Raw genomic sequence first — 25,306 nt, forward strand, 5'->3', positions numbered from 1 at the left:
ATATTATGCAGAATCTACTTTACACCATCCTTGGTTGGAAAAGCTGGAAGAAGTTAAACGTTGAGAGACAGTTGGCGATAAAAGACGTCAATGCGTAGAAAAGAAACGAAAGCAAAGAAAAGGGGAGAAACGCTGATAAATCCAACGAGAATAAAGAGTTTCACAGACAAGGTGGGAAAAAAAGAAGGTGAACGGCAGAGCCGCCGACAGGTGAAATCAATGCAGGTGTCGGGAGGTGAGGAGCTGCACCCGTGGGGCTGGCCGGCTCTGGCAGGGCTCCACAGAAGGACTGGAGACTCAGGCATGGAGTGACTGCACAGCCAGAGCGGCCGGGGCTTGGCCTGCGCAGATTGGCTGCCGGCTAATCCTCCGGGGCTTTTTTGTAAAACTAAGAGGTGGGTGGTGCTAAGCGGTCTCCTGGAGTGTGTAAGGAGCGTGTGCGCACAGGAGCCAGCACAGACGGTGCAAGCACGGAGGCTCCGGCATTTTCCCAGAGTGGGGGGTGAGGAGAGCTGGGATGATTTTGGGGAGAAACAGGTTTACACAATAAAAGAAGAGAGATTGGTGCTCGCATCAGTGAAGCCCGACTTCTGGTACGAGCATCTCTGTGGTGCAGCGGAGAGGACCAGCCTGTGCCAGCCATGCAGCGGGCACTGAGCCCTGCCCCCCTGCTGCTGGGGCTGCTGCTCTGCGCCGCCGCCGAGGAGTACGACTACTACAGCTGGCAGCTGGACAGCTTCCAGAACGGGCGCTTCTACAGCAAGCAGAGCCAGTGCGTGGACATCCCCAGCGACCTGCAGCTCTGCCACAGCGTGGGCTACAAGAAGATGCGGCTGCCCAACCTGCTGGAGCACGAGAGCATGCCCGAGGTGAAGCAGCAGGCGGGCAGCTGGGTGCCCCTGCTGGCCAAGCGCTGCCACACGGACACGCAGGTCTTCCTGTGCTCGCTCTTCGCGCCCGTCTGCCTGGAGCGGCCCATCTACCCCTGCCGCTCGCTGTGCGAGGTGGTGCGGGACAGCTGCGCGCCCGTCATGGAGTCCTACGGCTTCCCCTGGCCGGACATGCTCAGCTGCAGCAAGTTCCCCCTGGACAACGACCTGTGCATCGCGGTGCAGTTCGGCAGCAAGCAGGTCACCCCGCCCCCAGGTAGGGACTCTCTCGGAAGTTCTTCCCCGAATCACGAGAGCAATCATAGTTAAATTCAGAGTAATATTCATTATGTTTCATATGATGTATTTTGATTCATTGAAAAGCCGAGAGCAATTCTTTTGGTATTCCACAAAAGAATGTATTTGCATTACATACATATGAAGGTTACGATAAGGTACCAGGGAGGCCTGTGAAGTTGCAGAGAGCGTGTATACGTTGAACTGTGGAGTTTGCAGTCTTTTTTCTAAAAAAGAGGATTGTCAGCATCTTTGTCTTGCGTGTCGTGTTTTGTTGCGGATGTACTGGTGGCAGTACGGGCACTGCCCATCGGAGTACTGTGTGGTTTGGCCACTGGTGCACATATAAACGCATTATTATTAGATACGATAATCACACAGGTGTGATGTCACAGGGAACCAAAAGTAGTGGCTTTGAGCTCAGTAGCTTTTAAGTGCATGATTGAGCAATCGTAACAGTTTTGATAATATTAAGTCATTATATTGTGCTCACTACTACAGATTTTCCAGCGATATCAGATATATTGCCCAATTCAATGATACTCTAGACTCATAAACAGAATGTCTGTTTTAATGCTCACCTGCGCTTTCCAAGCTCTTGCCAAAATGAACTTTGGTGGGGATATCGGGAACTGATCAATATATGCAATCGCGGAGGGGATACCCCTAATTTGCATAAAGAAGGGATTATTACAAAATCCATTTTAGAACCAGATAGGTTTTGCAACTCATAAACTGGGGTTATAAATAGAATAATAGCATTTTATGGTTGCAAACCATGTGATTTTGCAAAGAGCAGGATTTGTGAATGCAAAATGGCTTTGTACATCTGACCCTAGCGTATCTAATAGGGCTCACGGATTCACTTCTAAGCATTCTTGCAAACATATTGCCCGACGGACGGTATCACAGACATGACAAACATTAGCCCGTGGGGGATTATGCTTTTGTTTTGAAGTAACTTCCAAATCTAATGGAATTCTCAAATCAGTGCAGGACTATTGTTGAAAAACTGTGATAGTCGCTGCATTAAATGTATGCCTGAAATGTTTCTCCAAGTGGAAAACCCTACCTACAGAAAAATGCTGCCAATGTGAATTTGTACATTTAAATTTGTCTTTGCTTTTCTCCAGAGTGAACATATTTTGCCCTCTGGCGGTGATACACCCCTAACTCTCGGGGTGCGTACCCATTGTCTGCTGATCCGAGGCCCTCATAGTGAGCCCGAGATGCTAATGGGGATTGTCTTTTGAGCCGCAGTGTAAATTCTAGTGTTTGTATTACTAGGGATGAGGATGAGTAGTGCGTGGGGAGTGATTGGGCGAAAGAATGCTAGAGTGAGTTGGTAGGAGTGAATGAGTGATTTAATTGATATGAGTGAGTTAATCACAATCAGCTTTATTCGATTCGATTTTCCAAAAGAACCCACATAAGCATATCATACACAAATATATCACACATTTTAGAATGATAGCTGAACATTAAAAAGCGGGTTAGGAAACCTCGTTACAGTGCAGTCCTACTTTTCCTGGGCCGCATCACAGTGTGAGTGGCCTTTTTCCTATCTGCAGTGCATATATTAACTCGAAAATTCTCTGAGGTAGTGCAGGGTTTCAAGCAGTGCTGTCTCCACGCGGGCCTTTAAGTGTGTTAAGTAAATTGACGCTGTCTTTTCAGTTGTGAGAACAGCAGCACAAACTTTAGTAAGTAATGGCCTATATTTTGGTAAAAAAAAATGTATTAGTACTTTCAGGTGAGACAGTTTTTGCATTATCTGAGCGAAACCAAGCAGCCGACAGAGGCCGCCAGCCAGAGCATGGGCACAAAGAGCCCATGAATCCATCGATGGATGGAGCCATGCGGTCTAGGTCTGTCTGTCTGTCTATAGAGAGGGACGAGCTAAAAGGCTAAAGCGAGAGGCCCCCATGGGCTACTATTCGTGCCGTTCTCGCCCCAGAGGAGGACAAAGCTCCATCACACCTGCACGAAAGGCCAAGGCTCAGAAGTGAGTGAGCGATGATGTGAGTCGGGTACTTTTTCGAGGGACTAATGTATCACTCCAATGATCACTCAGACTCTGTGGACACAGATTTGAAAACTGCTGAGCTCTCCCAGGTTTCCAACCTTCTGAGGTTGATAAAAAAAAAAAAAAAAGATGTAAGATTTTATTGTTGGGTGATCGGTCTTTTAAAAACAAAATCCATTACACCAAATGACATTTTTAAATAGTACTACTACATATAAACACATACATTCATTGGCAGAATCTTACAAAGTTAATCTATAAGGAACTTTTGTGCGTCAAATATTTAAAATTTCATTTTTAAACAAAGGTTTAAAAAGATCATGTCTTTCTAGCATCCTTGTTATTAAACGGCCTTTAACTCTTTGAGATTTTCTGGTTGTCCGTTAGTTTAAAAAAAAAAAAAAACCTTTTTCGCTCTCCACAGAGTTTCAACCGATTTCCTTTAAATACACATTTAAAAGTTTCACCCCCCTGCATACTAGGGGGATTGAGGTCCCACCGAGCCAGGTGATTACAGCTTCTCTACATGATCGTATATTCAAACTATTCAGTAGTGATTTTAATAGTGACTTCCGTTCCATTAATAGCTTAGGGCATACGCAAAAAATGTGTTGAATAGATTCGTCTTTGTATCCGCGTAGTCTGCAATCTCGATATTCCCTTTTATCCTTCTATGCTGGGATTAAGTCTTTTGTTTCCCACATGGCCAGATGCAACATCATAAATTGATGTTTTAGGGTAAGTTTGAAATAGGCTGATAAATATTCCTGAGGCTTCCTTTTCCCATATGAATTAATAACTGTCCAGGCATGCCGTCTTTGCAATAGGGTATTCTCATCCGTTGAGCGAGACATGGATTTTATTGTGATGTTGATTTAGTTTGTTGAACACCTTTTTTCCTATGCTAAGATTCCAAATATCTAGGGCAGAGAGGTCCTTTATCACCTGGTTTAAGTAATTACCCCAAGATCCTTGCATTTTCTTTTCTTTTTGTCTTTCTATTTCTTTCCATCATAGGTGATCTAGGGTTCCGCTTGCAGAAGCACGCAACCTCCAGCACAGTTTTATGAATGCTCCTTTGCTGCGAAATTCCTGATTTAATAAGCCAAACTCTAGCCGCACCTGGGCAGGCGATGCACTTTGTTGGATATGGAAGACTTTTTTTATATACTTTTGTTTGTATTTTGTTCAAGGCCGGTATTTCACATCATTTCATTGCCATAGGTTACTGTTGGGATTAACTGTGCCTGCATGACTGTTAATAAGTTGCCGTATGATGGACAGATTCGTTTCTTTTTTCTGAGGTTGATAACATGAGTGCCATGGAGTATGGCAGCAATAAATATGGCTGAATAGCAGCGTCCCCTGTTAGGGTCTGTCCCCCTTCAACACCACAAATGCCCCTTTGTCCAGGGGTTGTTTGAAATGATTCAACTTTAGTTAGATTCAGATGTACTGTGTTTATGTCAAGGTAATTTTAAATTTTCATCCACCTTGTCACACATCATATTGTTTCAATAAATCATAATCTTCTCATGATAAATTTCATCCAAGAAAACGTATATTGCATTATCCCATTCCAGTGCATTTCGGGCCGAGGTCCTTCTTCAGGGGATGTCAATTATCTCAGACCAGCCGTCGAAAAAACACAGTACATCTGAATCTAACTAAAGTAGAATCATTTCATGGACATAGGGGCACTTGCTGTACTGAAGGGGATGGACCCAACAGGGGACGCTCTTATTCTACATTGTTAACACACACTCCAGCATCAGAGAGTGAGACCCTTTACAGCACTCTACAAATTGAGTACGAAGAACAACAGTTGGAATTACCAGTGCGTGTTCCCATTTATCTATCTGAACAATAAATATGGGCCATATGTCACGGGATCACTTCTGTGTTCAATGTGCGCTCTATGATGAATGGGTGAATGTGAGTGAGAAGATGAGTGAGTGGTGGCTTCAGGGTGCGGACCAGGGAAGAAGAGATGAAAATAATCTGCTTTAAGGCTGCAGTACAAAGCAGCAGGAACATTTTTCAGATACATTACGTTTGTCCTATGGCCTGAGGTCCTGCAGCATTCCACACCAGGTCCACGCTTCCCTAACATGGCATGGCCGCCCAGAGAGTGCAGGTGTGCTGTAGAGAGTTGTGTACAACTTGCAAGACATACCTTCTTATGCAGGCAGGGCAGGCCCGCTGTCATCTCACGAGGTTGATAATATGAGTACCACTGATGGGGGTAATAAGTGCCAGTGACGGGGCTAATTGTGAAACCTATTCTTTAGGTGCCAAGGTAGGGTTCAGGTTGTGTTGTGTGCGCATCAAAGCCAGCTTGGCACCACACGCTGTTCAAGTTGTTGTCATCAATCTCCCTTGGGAGGAAGTCTGTTTTTTTTTGTCACTATCGTGCAAGCTGATTGTGCCAGGGTGGTATTATATCACTATTTTACACAAGTGTGCGATGGGCACTGTGGGCTTGGATCCCTTAGTGTCAGCCATCAGGCAATTAAAAGTGCTAATAACTTTGTGTGCCACTCTATTTTCTATCTCAGAAGTCAGCAACATGTTTTCAGGCACCATTTTCACTTTCTGTATGCAGTCAGAAAGTAGGAGAAATTTGCAGAAGGCCTTCGGTTTCTGAGCTGGTCATTACAGACATTTTAACTGGACACCCTGACTTCCCCTGATAGTCCTGTAGGCTCCTTGAGGTGGCATAGCTGACAGTGACTTGTTTCCTGTCTGATTCACTGCACTTTTTGTTGTTGTTGCAGTTTTATATAGGGCGAACTCCCCAAAGGTATTGGAGCGCCTTACATGAGCACCAGTTACTTTACACAAGGATGTATTCATTTTTGGTAGGCACAGGGAGATAGTGGTTTGCCTAGAATCACAGGATGTTGAGCCGAGCGAGACTCAAGTAAATGTGAAACAAGGGGACTCCCTGAATCAATTTTAGGTCTAGAGGAGGGAGAGAAGCAAGAAGAACTATACCATTAAAGGACCTCTGAACTGACCTATATAATTTTCAAAATGAATTAATCCATACCTTTCATTGGATGCAACACATTAAAGACTTTAGGACTAACATTTTTTTTCATTATATTTATTAATCTTTTTTTTGTATATAAAGTATTTATTTTCATTGTCAAGAAAAATTAATCATGAAGAGAAACATAGAATTGATAAAATGTTGTACAACATAGAAAACAGTTAGACCTACCCCCAACAAGTACTAAGCAGATACAATTAAATCACTAAAAAAATATATATATATCATCCTAAACTATCTCACCAATAAGACATTCACACTCATACTGTGCAAAAAACGCTAGAAAAACAGACTACAGGACAAAATATATGAGAAGCATGACATGTTAACAGTGCATTTCATCAATAATTTGATACAATGTTGTTCCCAACATGGAATGATTATTTTGGTTCTCGGCTTGATTAACTCCTCCAAGAATTGGTCTCAGATATATGGGGCCCCATATATCTGAGACCAATTCTTGGAGGAGTTAATCAAGCCGAGAACCAAAATAATCATTCCATGTTGGGAACAACATTGTATTAAATTATTGATGAAATGCACTGTTAACATGTCATGCTTCTCATATATTTTGTCCTGTAGTCTGTTTTTCTAGCGTTTTTTGCACAGTATGTGTGTGAATGTCTTATTGGTGAGATAGTTTAGGATGATATATATATATTTTTTTAGTGATTTAATTGTATCTGCTTAGTACTTGTTGGGGGTAGGTCTAACTGTTTTCTATGTTGTACAACATTTTATCAATTTTTTGGTTTCTCTTCATGATTAATTTTTCTTGACAATGAAAATAAATACTTTATATACAAAAAAAGATAAATATAATGAAAAATAAAATATTAGTCTGAAAGTCTTTAATGTGTTGCATCCAATGAAAGGTATGGATTAATTCATTTTGAAAATTATATAGGTCAGTTCAGAGGTCCTTTAATGGTGCCGACTGAGACTCAAACCCGGTTCCCCAGCTCCAAAAGCAGCAGCTCTGGTCATTACACCACATCCTCTGCCTTTTTGTGATCCAAGCAAGCATGTCTTATCTAAGCAGGAACATAGCAGCTCATCCCGCAGCACAAGCACATGCTTTACTCTACTTTTTAATATATATATATATGCTACGTACTGTAGGGCGTATGAAGTCATAAGTTATAATATCTACGCAACTCTTAACTGTGAAAGCAAGTGCAGTATCAACCACTCACAGAGGTGCAGAACCACTGAGGAAACATATGCACCTAACTGCAGAGATGGCTTCATACACAGGGTTTTGGCTAGGGTGATCAGATTTTGAGAAGCAAAAGCTGGGGGAGGTCCGACATAAAAGCAGAAAGATCTAAAGCCTTTCATGTTACTTTTAGTTTTTGCCTATACCGGTTTTTGAATAGCCTTGTATATGTGTGTGTTTGTGTGTGTCTAGGTATGTATGTGTGTGTGCATATGTATGTATATAAGTGTGTGTATGTATATATGTATGTATGTGTGTGTGTGTATATATATATATATATATATATATATATATATATATATATACATTTCCGAGGCTATTTTTATATCACATTAGGGAGTACATTTGCTAAGATTTATCGCATGTTTGCGTCACAAAAGTGATGCAAATCACCACAGAATCTTTTTTTTATTTTTTTACTAATTTACTACCCATCGCAAAGATTGTTTTGCACTGGAAACTCACTTTGGAAAAGTAGCGCAGAGCACTGCTTTGCATTACTTAGCACCAAGGGGCGTTCCATGGGTGGTGCATGAGCATTCCTAGGCAACCACCCATGCTTCTTGACGTCAAACACTATTTACTGAAAAAAGTACAAAGGATTTTAGATCAAAAAATAGTGCCCACTTCAACCAGGAGCTGTCACAGAGAAATGCTTTTGTCTTTTCTTTTCCGACTTTGCATTGTGCTGCACTATACAGCACACATACAAGGTCGGAAAAGTTTTAAGGTTAGTCTAAGCACAGTATGTTGTACTGGAAGGGTATCCTTCCAGTACAAACCCTATGCTAAACTCACTCAGACACCCTTGCACAATGGTGCAAAGGTGTCTACTTGGCACACAGCAGCACATTTCTGCACCGGCGCTAAGGGGCGTGGCGAAGAGTTCCATATTTTGTTAAAATATGGCACTCTCCTGCTTTCTCTTTCTCAGGCCAGTAGCAGTTGCTACCAAATGAGTGTGGGGGTGGGGAGTGCAGGGGATAGCAGAGGGCAAATAAAACACTTACCTGGATACTGCCAGCCAGCCACTTCCTCTCCTCCATCTTCTTTTCTTCCCCTGGGCAGTAGTAACCATGAAGCCCGCAGCCTCCCATACTCCCCTGACCTATTACAACACTGCCTTACTGCAGCGTTGTGATCAGGGCCAGATTGGTCGTAGTGGGCACCGGCCATTTATATGCTGGTTCGGAAGAGTGGGGACTGGTTTTGGACCAGTGGGGGATGTTTTTGTTACTGGGGGCTGGTTTTGCAGCAGTGCTGCAATATCGGCCCCTATAATCAAGCGCAGCAGCAGCAATGTTTCCCACCAGCAACCCCACCCCCACCCCCTTGGGGCCGGTCATTCTTAATTGCCAGGGCAGGTTTGTGGTCCCAGTCCTGCTCTAGTTGTGATTGGTCTGAGCACCGTGGTTCAGCGTACAGACAGAGTTTTGGAGGCTGTGCATGTTCTCCACCCAGGGTTGTAATGCAGCCTCGGTGGAGAACATGCAAAGTCTGCATGACTGTTTGCCCGTCCAAGAGGGTCTGCTAAAATGCACGTAGGAAGTGCCTACCACTCTTCCCCCAGGTCTTCTTCTACTTTCCGCAAAATGTGTGCCCTCGACTGAACCTGCGACCTGGGGATGACTGGGCACATAAGGGCCAGAGAAGCCATTCAGACTCTAGGACCCGATGGCACAGGCTCTGCATATGCTGCAATAATGTTGGCCTAACAAAAATCAAATGATGGCAACGAAATTTACAGCATTTATTTAAGTTCTGCATTATGCTATTTCACTTAATTTTTCTCAATGGGAAACTGGTTCACACAGGCGATATACGGCTGGAATACACTTTCTGCAGAAAGCACTCTTGATGATATCTTAACGTATGTTTTGCGCTCGTATGAAAAAGTCACATAAGCTACTCTCTAACTACAGTTTACACTATCATGCACATGCATCAACCATTTTTGCGAGCACAAACGGTGCGATTCACAAAAATCGTCTGTTTTTGCCCGCAAAAAGGGCTTCTGCGATGCATCAACCGGTCAGCCTCTCGCAATTTAAGAAATGGAAAATTATTGCGATTTCTTAAATTGCGATTGCATTTAAGGAATTGCAAATTGCGATTCCTTAAATGCAATGCATGATGGAATTGCGATTTTGCTAATAGGGCGCTTAAATTACCATCAATTTCTACTTGATGGCAATTTGCTAAAACTTTGAAAAATGCACTTTAGGTTACACACACACATGCCCTTGGGGCATGTGTGTGCCCAACATGCGTGCACAGATCAATTTCAGGGGTGCAACAGGGTGTCCTTTTGACATCCTTGCACCCTTGAAATTGCATGGCAATTTGCGAGTACCTATTGTTACTCGCAAATTGTGCATGCAATCTCACATTCATTCCTATTGGCCTATGGGCCTGTAGGCCCAAAGGAACGAATGGGAAGGCATTCCTTAATTTGCAATTTGCGAGTCACAATTAAGGAATGTTTGGGAATCACTTATTTTATACCGATTCCTACATGCGTAGGCTTTTGCAATTCCTTAATTGCGATTCCTCAATAATCGTAATTAAGGAATCGCAAAAGCCTGCATTGATGCATGTGCCTGTTTAAGTATAATTTCATGAACCTTCCGTGAAATTTCAGAAAAAATCTCATTTTGCAAAGCTCTATGAATGAGAAAATCTGAGAGTAGCCTTTGTGCTAATCAATGCGAATATGGTGTGAGATCACTTTAGTTGTTTCATATTAGTTCCTCTGTTATACGTTTTTTCTGTTGTCAAAATTGTTCTGACACGGTAAATATTCATCAGACCACGACCTTGTCTCTTGATCGGCTCCCCTAGTCTCTCTCTGTCTACCTGGCCGTGCTGCACTCTGCCATATTCTATTCCTTCACATGCACACATTCAGGTCAGTTCGAGGAGTTCAAAGAGATGTAATAATAAATCGTCAGCGAACAACATTCTACCGTAGAGAACAACCATGTGTCAGAGCCCTAGAAAAATCATCCCATATTGGAACTGACGTTTAAACATTTTCAAGCATGAAACAGGATGTTTCTACTGATGGGATCAGGAAAAACAATTTTAAGAATGCAATATTTATTTCACTTTATCACTTGCTGGAAATAAGCACATTGTTATCCAAAGCAGGCTTTTCATTTTGGATGAACTGAAATTTTCTCAACCAAAATAGATTTTTCAATGAAATAAAAACATAATTTTTAGTTTTTGATTTTTAGTAAGTACACATTTGTTTTTTTAACCATCAGTGTGTCACCTTCATCAAATTCTCATACGCCCTACTGTCATAAAGGCCATATTGTGCCACATATGTCCATTTATTACTATTACATGCCAAGTATGCACACCATATATCGACGACTTCGCTACTATAATACCATTGCTGTTCCCAATATGCCAGGAATTACCACTAATGTTCCAGGGGCAATCTCATGCCATGGATGCCCACAAGAAGACTAGAATTAGAACCATAATGCCAGGCCCTTCATTATGCCAGGAGTGGGAACTGTTGTCTAAAAGGGTACCCACAAAATGACAACCTTTTGTCTAAGGCCAACATTACATTAAGGGTGGACACTTTGCTACAATGGATACCGCTATTACACAATGAATCTCCACTATTACTGTAGGGGCAGCACGTGCTCTGCGTTGGAATCATCATGCCCCCATGCCAAAGGCATACCAGGAATTCCCATCACAGTGCCACGGCCTGAATGGTGCCAGTCCTTGGTGTCATGGTGGCAGATGATAGTGGAAGCAGATAGATCTGCAGGGATACACATCTGTTTACCAGCTACCCCTAACAGAGGTCCCTGCAGACCATGTTGTGGGATTCCTGCTCAGTCCCACTTAATTTTCTGCTGAATGTGCTTTGTTTTACTGTGCCATATTAGGTAAGTACAGCATCCATGTTCTGTTAAGACAGTGCTCTCTTTGAGGAAACTCTGCGGCACATGATCAAAGTCCCATGCATGCATATACGGATCAAGCTATTCTTGTTTTCCTGTTCTTGGAACAACCCCCACTGTATGTGCTCCTGAAACCCTATTAAGGTTTCACCCATATCAGCTTTCTGCACTACAGACACATTCAGCTCTTGAATCTGCTCAGCAACTGCACCTGAATAAGAATCTTTTGACTGACTGTGTAGAGATACCCCTCTGCTGCCCAGCAGCAGGCTACTACCGCCTTGGATATCTAACACACAACCTTTATACCCATTCATCTGCTCGCTTTCAAAGTTATTTAAATCGCTGGTGGATATAGTCCTTAGAAGGGGTTGGTTGAGGAGGTGAATTTTGAAAGCCTCAAACATCCCAGTTGGGTCTTCACTTCCTGACAGGCCTTCCCCAATTTGCCATCAGTTGTACATATTTGGAGAGAGCCCTTTTGTACTCATTTCCATTTTACGAGGGAGCTGGGCTTCCTTAGCTGGTAGCAGTGATGTGCTTGGAATTTATTCATTTATTTATTTATAAAGTTTATATAGCGCGTGACAGGACATTTATAGCATTTCTGCTCATGGCCTTGGCTAAAGGTGGGCAAATATGGCACTGACAATGGAGGATGAGTTTCTGGGTTGCACTGAAACCAAACAGACAAAGCCAAGCAATGATGATGGAACCTGTTTGAAGGAAAGACCAGGAAAATAAGCCACAGCCTGGGGGGTCTGCGATCCGTCTCACCGGGACCAACAACTAACAAGCTTAATTATCACAAGAAATCGGACGGCGTGCTTGAGCTACCGAAGGACCACACCTGCTACTGAGCTTGCAGTGCCATCATCCCTTGCCCTTCTGTATGCTGTCTCCCAATGCTTACTAATGTACAACTGGGCTTGGAAAGAAGTGATGAACAGTGATTGTGACCTGGAGACATGTGTGGACTCTCTTCAACTTACTGGGGTACCAGTCTTTCCTGCTGTCATGCTAGTGCAGAAAACTAGGCATTCCACCATTTTCCATGTATTCACCTTTCTCCCTCGTGTTATGCACCATCAGTCATGCCCTTCTATCACAGTTATTTACTATTGGAATTCAAGGCCGTACCCAGCCTGTCAAACCCTTCACTCTTCAGCATGTCATATGGAGAGACCAGTGTACAACGAAAGAAATTGAGTGTCCAGTTGGAAGTCACTATTTCCTGAAGTCCTTGTACTGAAGTGGTAAATGGCAGTACCTCCTGTGGGCATCGCCCTGTGACTGCTGAGTATCCTATGATGGAGATAAAAAGGTGTCAACAGAGGTATAATCTCTGCCTATGTAATACATATTTTGATTGTAACTATATGTTTTACCTGAGTCCTTTTCAGTGATGCTGTCTCTTGTGTTAACTGGTACAACACTATCCCCTCACAACCTCTGTCTATTCATTTAGGGCTCTGATGTCATCAGTGATGTCACAGACCATGTCATGAATGATGTAATATGTGACATCATCAGCAGTGGATTGCGGGCATGCGAGATATAGTTAGTACAACTAACTATATCGGAGGAATTTCAATGGTTTTGTACGAGTGAAATGTCCAGCTAACTATAACTCCCCTAAAACCTACAGTTTTTTCAGTGAATTTCTAAGGTTTTTAAATACTAATGCCTAACTATATCAGGCCTGAAACCTAGGGTTTTTTCAGTGAATTTTGAAAGTTTTGTAAATGACAATTTTTAAATGTGTTAATTGTTATATATTTTTTGATACTGATTTACTACATTTTTTTAACTATTTATTTTTAGATATTTTATTTTTTAAATTACATTGTAATTACATTATACATTACATTACAAAATATACTTTCTCAGAATGAATTACTTTAGTTTAAATACTTTGCAAATAGGCAATAGACTTTTAAGTACAGTAGTTACAGTTGTTGCAATGGGCAACACAATTTCAAACACAATGCAACATTGACCTCAATGTGTTTTTCTAGCTAAATGCAATTAGTTACTTTATGGATTACTTTTCTAACCACAGGATTTGATCCTAGATTCAGTCCTTGGACATCTCCTGTAAACGGTTGAGTAAAAGTGTTTTAGTTACAGTACTGATTTTTAAGGAATATTATTGTTTTTTAAAAGTTGACACTTAGAAATTTTTTCACATAGAATCACCAATGTTATCCTATGGGAGGAAATTCACGTAGCAGGTAAGTAGTGTTGTCATTACCTTTTCTTACTCAGTGGTGGATTCTGGTTCCAGCACTGGTGCATCTCCTGTAAACAGTTGAAAGAATGTGTTTAAGTCATACAGGCGATTTTTTTTTTTTTTTTTTTTTGTTTTTTTTTTTTTTTTGGGAATATTTTTAGTTTGTGAAAATAGGCACAGAAACTTTTCTGGTGAAAACCAGACAATGGATTCCTATGGAAGGAAATTCAAGTTACTGGTAAGTATGGTTAGAATTACTTTTCAGGATCAGTACTGGACTCAAAGATGCAGCACTGAGGTCTCTCCTGATAACAGGTGAGTACATCCGAATTCATAGTTCGGTTGCTTTTAGAAGAATTTTTTAAAGTTCCAAAACTCCACACTTCGAAGAATTTCCAAATGGAACCAGCCAATGTTAGCCTATGGAAGGAATTTCAAGTTACTGTAAGTATGGTTAGAATTACCTTTCAGGATCAGTAGTGGGCTGAAAGATGCAGCACTGAGGTCTCTCCTGATAACTGGTGATTAAATGGGAATTCGTACTTCGGCTGATTTTAGAGGAATATTTGTACGTTTCAAAATTAGACACTCAAAAACTTTTCTCGTGAAAACCACACAATAGATTCCTACGGAAGGGAGTACAAGTTACTGGTAAGTATGCTTAGATTTACTTTTCAGGGTCCGTACTGGGTTCAAAGATGCAGCACTCACTTCTCTCGTGATAACAGGTGAGTAAATCGGAATTTGTAGTTCCGCTGTTTTTAGAGTAATATTGTGCTCAATAGTTTAGGAAGGGGGCAGGGCCTAGGTGACATGTGTGCAAACACGCCCTGTGGCGCGTTTTAGATTGGGGAATTAATTCCACTTCAATCCTGAGGTCCCCTGTGAGCCAACTAGCCCACCAGGTACCTCCAGTATGCGCCAGGGAGCTGTGTTGCAGAGAGGTGTTAAGAGGGCACGCCCCCTTTTTACAACACTCTGCAATGCAGCTCCGTGGTGCTTAATGGAGGTACCTGTTGCACTAGTTGGCCCCTAGGGGACCTCTGGATTGAAGAGGAATTAATTCCCCAACTTAAAACGCGCCACAGGGCATGTTTGCACACATCACCTCAAGCCCCGCCCCCTACCTTCACCACTGTGCAAACGCGCCCCGTAGCGTGTTCTAAGTCGGGGTATTAAGTCCCCTTGCATACTGGGGGTCCCTGGAGGCCAACTAGCCCACCAGGAACCTCCAGTATGCAACAGGGGGCTGCGTTGCAGAGAGGTGTAAAAAGGGGCGTGGCCTCATTTCACCTCCCTGCAATGCATCCCCCTGGCGCGTCTGCAGAGGGGGAACTAATTCCCCTTGCATACTGGGGTCCCTGGGGACCAACTAGCCCACCAGGAACCTCCAGTATGCGCCAAGGGGCTGCGTTGCACAGAGGTGTAATCAGTCCCCGCCCCTTTTTACACCTCTCTGCAAGGCAGCCCCCTGGCCCGTTTGCAGAGGGGGAACTAATTCCCCCTTGCATACTGGTGGACCCTGGGGGCCAACTAGCCCACCAGGGTCCACCTGTATGTGCCAGGGGGCTGTGTTGCAGAGAGGTGTAATGAAGCCCCACCCCTTTTTATACCTCTATGCAAGGCAGCCCCCTGGCGCGTTTATAGAGGGAGAACTAATTCCCCTTGCATATTGTGGGTCCCTGGTGGCCAACTAGCCCACCAGGAACCTCCAGTATGCGCCAGGGAGCTGCATTGCAGAGAGGTGTAATGAGGCCATGTCCCTTCTTACAACAATCTGCAAAGCAGCTCTGTGGCGCTTACTGGAGGTACCTGGTGAGCTAGTGGAACCCCCAGTATTCAAGGGAAATTACTTCCCCCTCTGCAAATGCGCCAGGGGGCGCGTTTACAGAGTGGTGCAGGGAGGGGGCAGGGCTTGAGGTGACTGATTGCACCACTCTGCAAACGCGACCCTGGCGCTTTTGCAGAGGGGGAACCAATTCCCCTTGAATACTGGGGGGTCCCTGGAGGCCAACTAGTCTACCAGGAACCTCCAGTATGCGCCAGGGGGCTGTGTTACAGAGAGGTGTAAAAAGGGGCGTGTCCTCTTTACACGTCTCTGCAAGGCAGCCCCCTGGCGCATACTGGAGGTTGTTGGTGGGCTACTTGGCCCCCAGGGACCCCCAGTATTTCAGGGGAATTAGTTCCCCCTCTGCAAACGTGCCAAGGGGCGCGTTTGCAGAGTGGTGCCTTAATTTTTTGGGGGGGATCGGCAGTGTACGCGTACGATACGGGTATCCCGCAACTTTAAAAAAAAAAAAAAAAAAATGTGGGTCCCTTGTGGGACCCCCTGAGTAGGCCTAGGGGGTCAAGGTGTTTCTACCCTGCCCCATATTTTTCGTTTTCACCTTTGTTTCACTGTTTTCTTGTTACTCGGTTCTACTGAGGCACAAGATGGCTGCCAACACTTCCTGGTTTGGAGTGTTGACATACAGTTGACGGCCAATCAGCATGCAGCTCGTGCTCGTAATTTTACGCGTACGGTACTTCGTCTCTAGATATCACTATGAATTTACTTTTGATTTTCTCAGGAACTACTGAACGGATTTAGACCATTTAACAAAAAGCACAATCTGCGAACCAAACTCTACCTTTTTGCCAAATTTGGTATAATTCCGTTTAGCCGGTCGGGCTGTAGCCAGGGCTAAAGGTCCCTATGAAAAATTGCATGGGGAAAATATGTTTTGGGACCCCCCTTTTTTCTTGGCCCCCACTTGACGAATCGCCTCCAAACTTTCAGGGAAGGAGCGGAGCGGAGCAGGCCATTTTCCTTGGAGAATTTCGCTAAGATTCGTCCTCCGGCGCCAAAGTTATTCCAAATAGAATGTTATGGATTTCCTATAGAAACTAAGAAACTAGGTCCTAACTATATCTACCTACTGGCGACCACCACCAGAAGGTAATATATATAATATATTTGTTTTCTTTTTATACGTGATTGGTGATTAGATAGTGAATGTGTGATTTTCCAATCCGTAAACATAGTTCATATACTGTTGTTGGAGTTGGGCACAGGGCCTGGCCTGTGGACAGGCCCTGCAGTCAAACACAAGTAGGCACCCAACGCCCCACCGCGCATGGCATGTGGCCAGGCTCGGTGCCAATCCCCCTGTGGATGCTATCACCCCGGTGCACCCTGTCAAAGGCCATGCACAGCGTGGGGTTGGGCGCAGAGCTTGGCCGCCCGCTACCTCAAACGACTGACTATGTCATATAACAATATAAAGGGTTTCATTTTAAGTAAGGCAGACCTACTAGCTTTGTCAAAGGGTCAAAATACAAACAGCAGTGGGTGCATTGGCTTTATCAAGAGGTCAGCAGATCAACATATAAAAAGCAGACCTATTGACTTTGTCACAAAGTCATCTATAAATGAATATTTCATAAATTCACATATAATGTTTAATTATATTGATTGTCTCAAATGACTTTTAACCCCTTCACTGCGGCGGCTATTCTGCCGCAGTGCTAAGGGGAGGGGGAGGGGTGGCGCGGCGCTCCCGTGCTCGTGACGGAACCGCTCCGTCACGAGCCTCGGGTGGGTTGTGCTTGTGACGGAATGGTTCCATCACGGCCCCGCCCGCCTAATAGAACGCGCCGCACAGGCGCGGAATTCGCGCCGCGCAGGCGCGGCGAGCAGGCCGTGACTGAACCGTTCCGTCACCATCACAGCCCACCCGAGGCTCGTGACGGAACGGTTCCGTCACGAGCACACACGGGGTTAATAAAGCATGTTAAAAAAACATTCACATGTCTTTTGAGGCTTCTGTTTTTGACAGTTTTCAGGCCACAAAGTGCATCCAAACAACCAATCACAAAGGGAGCCCTGCACTCCAGCTGAAAATCATGCAGCTCCAGCTTGTAGTGCTTCAAAAAAATATGGTCAGATCTTCCTGGGGCCATGAGTTAATGACCCAGGATACTGGTTTAAAATAAAAATGTTTCTGAGGATCCACTCCCGCATTTCCAACAACATGAACAAAAAAAGGTTGTTTGTTGGTGCCCCTGCCCTGGCACCAAAGAAACTATATTTGTGCCTATTGCCATTCAATGCTTCCACCATCACATATTACATCATGCAGGACATGACTGCATTAAAAACATCCCTCATGACATCTGAAATGACATTGATAACAACACTGTGCACGGCAGGGGAGCAAGTTAGTTACTTGAGACAGGGACATTTTAAGGCACGGGCAAAGTGGGCTCTGCCCCAGGGCACCAGCCTTTTAGAAGGCCCTTTTATAGATCTGTCACTGTTCCCCTGACTGTCCTGCCCCGATGACCTTGAATGATTATTAAACATATAATATGACTTAGCGAAAGAGATGCTTTTCAGACCCCTACATTCATTGGTCTGTTCTAGTGCCACTCACATTTTGCTTCTGTCCACTTCAGCATGAGGCAACGTTTTTCTAAGCGGATGTGAACAGTTGTGCACTTCAGCCATTGACTCTCCTCACTGTAAGTGGCGCCATTTGCTCCTGCATATGTGCACATCTGCCTAAAATGTAGTCGACTTAAATGCCAAGGTTGCTAGGCCTTTTTCGATTTATGTTTCTGGTATTGTTTTGTGGCTTTTATTTATTTTTGAAAATATGTGATTTTTGTACTTATTTATTTTGTTGCAAACACATGTGCGCCCTATTTAGACGGCACCGATATTACTTTTTATTACTTTTGCACTTTTAATTTAATTGCCTCTATTTGCTCCCAAAAATATTTAAAACCTATTGCAGGCTTACCAAGGCCCGATCTGTTAGTTTTGCCAATGCATGTGCAAAATTTACATAGGTAATATTAAACAGTCATAAAGTGAGGGGATTGGACGCCCTCCAGCCTATTTTAGAAAGTTTTCTCTAGTTCATCTTATTCCCCATAACAAAGCTGAACTCGGTTAGCCATGAGAAATATACAATATTATGGCACAACAGAGAGCTCTCCCTTTAGAAAATGAGGCTCGCATTTCTAGCACTCAACCCAATGCACACCCTGCCTCTGATAAATTTAGGGTGCCTTTAAATCCCACATTCCATAAGCCACTATCCTAGTACTGAATGTTCCAGGGCCTTCCAGAAACGCCCGATGCCCGGTATGGCCAGTCCGACCCTTGCACATACTTAATGGAGCAGTGTCACTTACGAAGGCCAAACTGTGCAGATAAAACTGAACTTTACTCTGCAAATCATAGCCAGCACATTCCAAAGAAATTTTCTGATAATGGATGTATTCCGCTCTTGTACTGCAAGGAACAAGGGGCCTTTTCACATCGAGTGATCAGTGTTAATTTAAGTTTTGGGCTCAATTGGGTATTGGATAGCTAAGAAATGGGAGCAGCTTTATTTTATCATTTTAGGCACTGGCAAACGTTGCCGGTCACACGAACTTCAAAGGAAAGTGATGCCTTTCCTCGAAAATGTATTAGCTTTTGTTCATATATCTAAAGTTAACAACAGAACATGGCACATCATAAACAAAGCAAAATAACACAATTTAAATATAACATGAAACAACAAACTAGTCAGACCAAATACAACATAAAAAATCCCAGTTCAATACAACGACATCACATTTCAATCATACAGCACGAAGGGTACAGCAGCACAAATACAAAGGGACACATGTGACATCACCACCACAACGGAATGACTCATAACGTGCACAAATTACTGCCCGTGGAAAACTGCTTTAATAATGTGGTGGTGAAATGTGTTTGCGCCAAGCCCCGAAAAACTTACCTCGAATGAAATGGCAACAGTCAAATAAAATGTGTGATCCGCCTCCCTACTGTGGTAGTCTGTTGTTGTAATATAAACACTAAAACACATGTTAAAATGATTGGAAACCTTGTTAGGAGTGGCTGAATGGAGAAGAAGGCCGGAGAAAGATTGGCATTTGCTGTCCGGTAAATATTTCTGCAGAAAAGTTGAATTTCCCCACAAACAAAAATAATTGGCCTAGTAAAGGGCACTAGTTGACCTAGTGATTGGTCACTCGGGGTAGTGCAGTAACACTAATTAACAGACCAACTGAGGACTCTTCAATTGCCTTAATGCAAGGCCATCAACTCACTCACTGCACACGACCATAAATTCCGAAAAGCGTATTTAGGGGTGCAGCAAAGTTGGACTATATTGGAAGATTTGTGTAAAAGTAATTTTTTGGGCTCTCCATCATGGTCATAACACTGACATTAGGTCAAATGTGGTTGCTTGCTTACAGGAAAGCAACAGGAAGAAATTCCTAATTGTTAAAAAAAAAACCTTGCACATTGAGGAAAAGATTTCGATAGTTGTGCAGCAAGGCTTACTTTACCATCTTTGATTAGAGCCTAGCCACTCCGTTTCCTAGTGTAATTTATTTTTTTCCCCAAAAATCACTTCAAAGTATGGGGCCGAACAAGAACAGGTAGAACTACAACAATATGTTGATCCGGAATATATGTAATTAAGAAGATGCAAATGTTTACCAAAGACAGGGGGTCAGAATTGCATCGCCGGGTTTTAAATAAAATAGCTTTCACCTCGCTGGAGCAGGCCAGATCCCGAATAAATGTGCACTGGCAGTCGAAACGTCCACATGTGCTGTGCAGCAAGAGTGTCCGAGCAGAGACGCAGCCAGAGCAGTTTCTTAACCAACATGAACTGATCACTGCAATGTGCTATTGTTGTTGCAGCGCTCGGTTTCAATCTGCCCCTCTCCGCTCACTGGGAGTGGACGAACAATATGGCGGCAATTAATTAGGCTTTGATAACTTGCCAACATGTTCTCCAGTGTTGCTTGACATGTCTCTAACTCAGGATGTATCTGGTGGTCTCTCCAACTTTGTGGCAAAGCATGTTTTCCATTGACACGGAAGAGTAAACATTTCTGTGGCACGTCTTCTTTTTTGTTTCTGGACGCTTCACTTCCACGTGCAAACATATAATCCCAAGAAGTCATGAATAAATAGAAAATACACTTAACATACACGACGCATGAGGTAATTTCTTGAATGTTTGATAATTGAACACATTTTCTACTGTGCAGGACATACACGCACCCGCCCGTAGGATGTAGGGGCTCCTGAACGTTGTACATAGTTTTTTCAGGTCTCGCCTAGCGGTGCAGCGCATGCGCCGCACGCTTTGGAAGGCATGCAGTACCCACTATAGGTGAGGGAAGCACCGCCCACTTCCATGCCCACTTTTTCATTGGCTTGTGGCTTTTTCCTTTGTAAATGCTGCCTTCTGATTGGTTTAGAGGCTGCTAGTCCCGCCTTATGACGGCCATATCTCCTTCCACGGCTATTGGCCCCTTTACTGAGAGTTTTTTTAGCACTTCTTTGTTACCGTGCCACCCCTCCGGCTGTCCAAGCCTTCTCTCCCGCCCCCCCCTCCGTTGTTCGTGCCTTATTACTTCCATTGATCGTGCCTTATTACCGCCTGCCAGAAATAGGCCTGCAGCAGCATCAAAATCATAGCCCGGAGACACAGAAAGTACAAAACGGCCCGAGCGCCATATATGGATCAGGCAAACATCGGTGATCCACTTTTTTCTGCCAAAGGCCATTGACTATACATGGCAGAAGATGTGGCTCTGCCTACATGCACAGTCTATTGAAGGAGTGTGGGAATACAATATCCATCACTCAGCACAGGTTGTTTTCGTTCAAAAAAAAAAAAATCCCGGCTGGAACGTAGGAGGGTAGGCTGTCGGAAAGAGGTGGCACGTCTAGGAGGGAGTGCAGAACTATCCTTTACAGCAAGCGGTGGAAGCGACTGCTGACCCCAACTTGGAGCCGTGGTGCTCTAGCGCACGTCAGTGGTTCGCAGTTTGGTGTGTTCTGCTTCCCTACTTTTGCATTGCCTCCTCCTGCTTCCCGCGACTGATGTGCCCTGCGCTGTCCCGCCAGCTTTCCCTGTGGCGGGTGACGAGACCCCTGCCTCTCCCCGCCACTCACCCGCTCAAGCACACCTAACCTGAAGGGCAAGAGGAAACAACGGGAGCGCACGTGGGCCGTAGCAGCCAAAATGGCAACCCCTAGGTGGTAGGGGCAGCTATTTGGGGTATACAGTTTAGGCGGGGAGCAGTATCCCTGATTTGGGTGTGGGCGAGGGGTAGCACATGGGACTAGCCCCAGCGAGGTACACATGGATTATGAACACAGTTTTATAGTTACAGTGAGGTTTATGAGTGAAGCAGTTAGTTCAGATATTCTTGTGGCTACACATGGTATGGTATGGTTGTTTTTGGAAATGTGGTATTCCCTCAAAGGCATGGGTTTGACGGAGCACCATGTGTGTGAGATGGGACGGGTTTCTGGTAAACAGTAAGTAAGAGGGTCTGGTGAGCACAAGGAAGCTCAGAGGGAAGGGTGTGGGGTTCTGTGGGATGAAGTGTAGCGGGGAGGACGGGCTGATAAACGAAAAGCGATGGCATGGTTGGTGTGCTGTGTATTCAAACGGGAGGTGTGGCTCTTGAGTTTTGTAACAGGGAATGTGTGTACAAAAAGGCATATTACGCCGTGGGATGGGGCGTCTGTATGTTGAGTATTGGTATCCAATGTAGAGCCTTATGAAAGGCATGTATGTTTTTGGGCATTATATTTTGCGCTTTGTCTCCTTGTTTTTTTAAATATGCTATTTAAAAAACGGTACGGCGGTGTTGCACAAATTGAGTTAAGAAAAACAAGTCACCAAATGCATATACAAAATAACCTTTATTTAAGCTGCACTCATGTCTTTGAAGGGTGTATCTAATTAACAATTAGTAGTGCCTGCAGTGGGAGCGAGGCAGCATCCTTGAGGTCACATTGATATCTCAACAGTGTGCGCCTTAATCCACTGAGCTATCTATAGAACAAGCAGTATTGTCTGCATTGGGAGCACAGCAGCATCCTTTAGGTCACACTCCTGTCTCAGCAGTATGTGTGTTAACCCACTGAGCTATCTAATAGGCAGACGCACTGGCTCCTGCATGAACATGCCACCACTTAGCGGTACACGCAGAGGCATGAACTACCAATGTCCCACTTGACTATCCGATCACCAGATCGAGTGATTGTACTCTAAATTACTCGTGGTTGCCGGCTTGAATATAGGTTATCGAACTGGACAGCTCGTTCAGTTTCCCGTTCACAGTCCCACTGCAGGCATTATCCTTCTTGAAGTTGGCAATTACTCGGGCATGTATCTAATATCCTGATGATGTACCCACAATTCTATGTATAGGATCGACTCCTCGACACCCTACCACAATCATAATCATTATTTCAAATGTGTAATGGTGTCCCTCTTTATTTATGCTTGCTAAATTGATGAAGTATTTTCAAGCATCAAGTTTTGCCTGAGCCTTTGTTTTTCCCTATCTTGCTTGCCTCATGATTGTGTTCCCACTTCATTGTTTGTCACAAATTCTGTAACATTAAATATATTCCTGTCTGGCTGGACTGTGCAATCTAGATCTAATTGAATTTCTATATTTATTTCATCTCTCCCATTGTCCTCAGCAGTGTGCACCTTAGCCCACTAAGCTATCTATCTAACAAGCAGTAAAGCCTGCAGAGGGAGCGCAGCAGGGTTTCATGTCACATTCATGTTTCAGCAGTGTACAACTTAACCCACATAGCTACCCATGTAACAAGCAGCAATGCCTGCACTGGGAGCACGGCAGTGTCCTTCAGGTCACATTCATGTCTCGCCAGTGTGTACATTAACCCAGTCAGCTATCCATATAACAAGAAGCAATGGCTGTATTGAGAGCGCAGCAACATCCTTCCTAGAGGTTGCGCCCCTGCTGGTCTTGCTTGTTTTCTTTTTCTTGCAACTGCCTCTATTTAACTTTCTTGATAGAAAACGACCAGCAGAGGTCAGTAAAATACCAAAATCACTTTAGCATTCGCTAGATTCCAGTCCATGGAAAGTGTCCTCCAACACCACCCGTAGACAATAATATATTTTTAAAATCTTGTATTTTCAGTGATATGACCACCGAAGGCTCTGATGTTATATTAAAAACATAGCTTTGGACTATACCATTTCCCGCTGAAAGGTAATATTTTGTCTCCATGTGTTCCCATACCTGGCATGTCACTCAGTTTGGTGCTTACTTTCCCTCCATGTTAAAGAACAGTAGATATTTCAGCACCCAGGCTAATGTGCTGTATAGCCAAATACATATAAGGGCCCAAAGGCGAGACTGATTGCATTGTAAATGCTTGTCATTTCAGGGGGTACTTTTGACTCCATTTTTTTTAACTCGATGGATTTAGTTGTTTTGTTTCAAGAAAATGTTAGGGCCAATGCGTATCCAGAAGTAAGCCACACATTGAAGATTGGACTGAATGGAGCAGTACTACTCCTACAGAATCTTTGTTACATCATCAGAGTGCAAATGGATTTTATGAACAGATGATTTCATGTCTGTGTACTTTCTCATCGGAATGGGAACATAACTTCGTGGAAGAAATACCCAATAGTGATATTTGGGTATTAGTGTTCAATCAAATATAGTTCAAATTGCCTGATTGTATCTTACCTTGAAGCTTCCTAGGGTGGAGAGCCGATATGAGATTTCCAATCTAAGAAATGCATTTTTCAGAAAATAGTAAAGAATGAATTGGTCTTTCATCAAGGCTGCACTACAGTATGTCACAACCATAGATCAGCATGTGCCTCCTAATCTGATGTTTCAGGAAGATTGAAAAATCGTCGGTAGGCTCATGTTCATGGCCACCTTTGTTATGTTATGTTAACAATATCTTATATAGCGCACGTTCACAGAGTGGTTTCTTGGCGCTAGCTATAGCCTGTACTGGAACCTGGGGCGGCTTACACACGGGCCTGTGAGAACAGCCACGTTTTTAACATTTTCCTAAAACTCAGGAGGTTGTTACAGGATCGAATTTCTAAGGGAAGGAAATTCCAGAGTCTAGGAGCTAAAGTTGCAAACCTGCACCCGCCCTGGCGTTGTAGCTTAAATGACGGAGTAACCAAAAGTTGAAGACTGGCAGAACAGAGGGTGCGGGAGGGGGTGTACCTGGGTAAAAGACATTTAATGAATTTGGGGCTGCAATCATACAGGGACTTAAAGATAATGCAGGCCGTCTTAAATACTGTGCGTTGAGAGATGGGAAGCCAGTGAAGTTTTCTCAGCAGGGGTCTGGCAGATTGCCATCTTGGTTGCTGATGGATTAATCTAGCCGCCTGGTTCTGAACTAGCTGGAGGCACTTGCTGAGAAAAAGCGGTAAGCCCAAGTAGATTTGGCGTAGTCCAGGTGAGATAGCATCAAGGCTATCACCATCAGAATCAGAGCCGAGTGGGTGAGCAGCCGACTGATATTCCTAATCCTGCGCAGTTAAAAAAAAGCAGGTGGATACCACTGTGCCTATATGGGTTTTCAAGGATAGGTCACTATTATTAGTCACCCCTAGGCTTTTTACTGAAGAAGAGGGGGTAGGGGGGGAACCGAGTTCTGTGGGCCAATAGTGTGGGCCCCAGAAGGTTTGACTGCTCCCATTCAGGATAATCTCTGTCTTACCAGGGTCCAGCTTCAGGTGGTTTTGATCCATCCACTGGCGGATGTGGAGCATGGTGCCCTGGAATTGCTGGATAGACTCAGGGGAATTATCAATCGTAAAAATCAGCTGAAGATCGTC

The 25,306-nt window shown here is 43.9% G+C and overlaps 1 protein-coding gene across 1 annotated transcript in view; it reads left to right on the forward strand.

Annotated features, from left to right (window-relative positions):
* The first annotated feature begins 280 nt into the window (after positions 1 to 280).
* The window catches only part of SFRP5 (secreted frizzled related protein 5), a 152,786-nt gene continuing 127,760 nt past the window's right edge, over positions 281 to 25,306 (forward strand). The window contains exon 1 of the mRNA XM_086922613.1: positions 281 to 1,146. Within this exon, the coding sequence (XP_086778739.1) occupies positions 642 to 1,146 (505 nt within the window). The 5' untranslated portion in view covers positions 281 to 641. The remainder of the gene's footprint in view (positions 1,147 to 25,306) is intronic.

This window comes from Lissotriton vulgaris, chromosome 5 (assembly GCF_964263255.1).
Source record: "Lissotriton vulgaris chromosome 5, aLisVul1.2, whole genome shotgun sequence".
NCBI lineage: Eukaryota > Metazoa > Chordata > Amphibia > Caudata > Salamandridae > Lissotriton > Lissotriton vulgaris.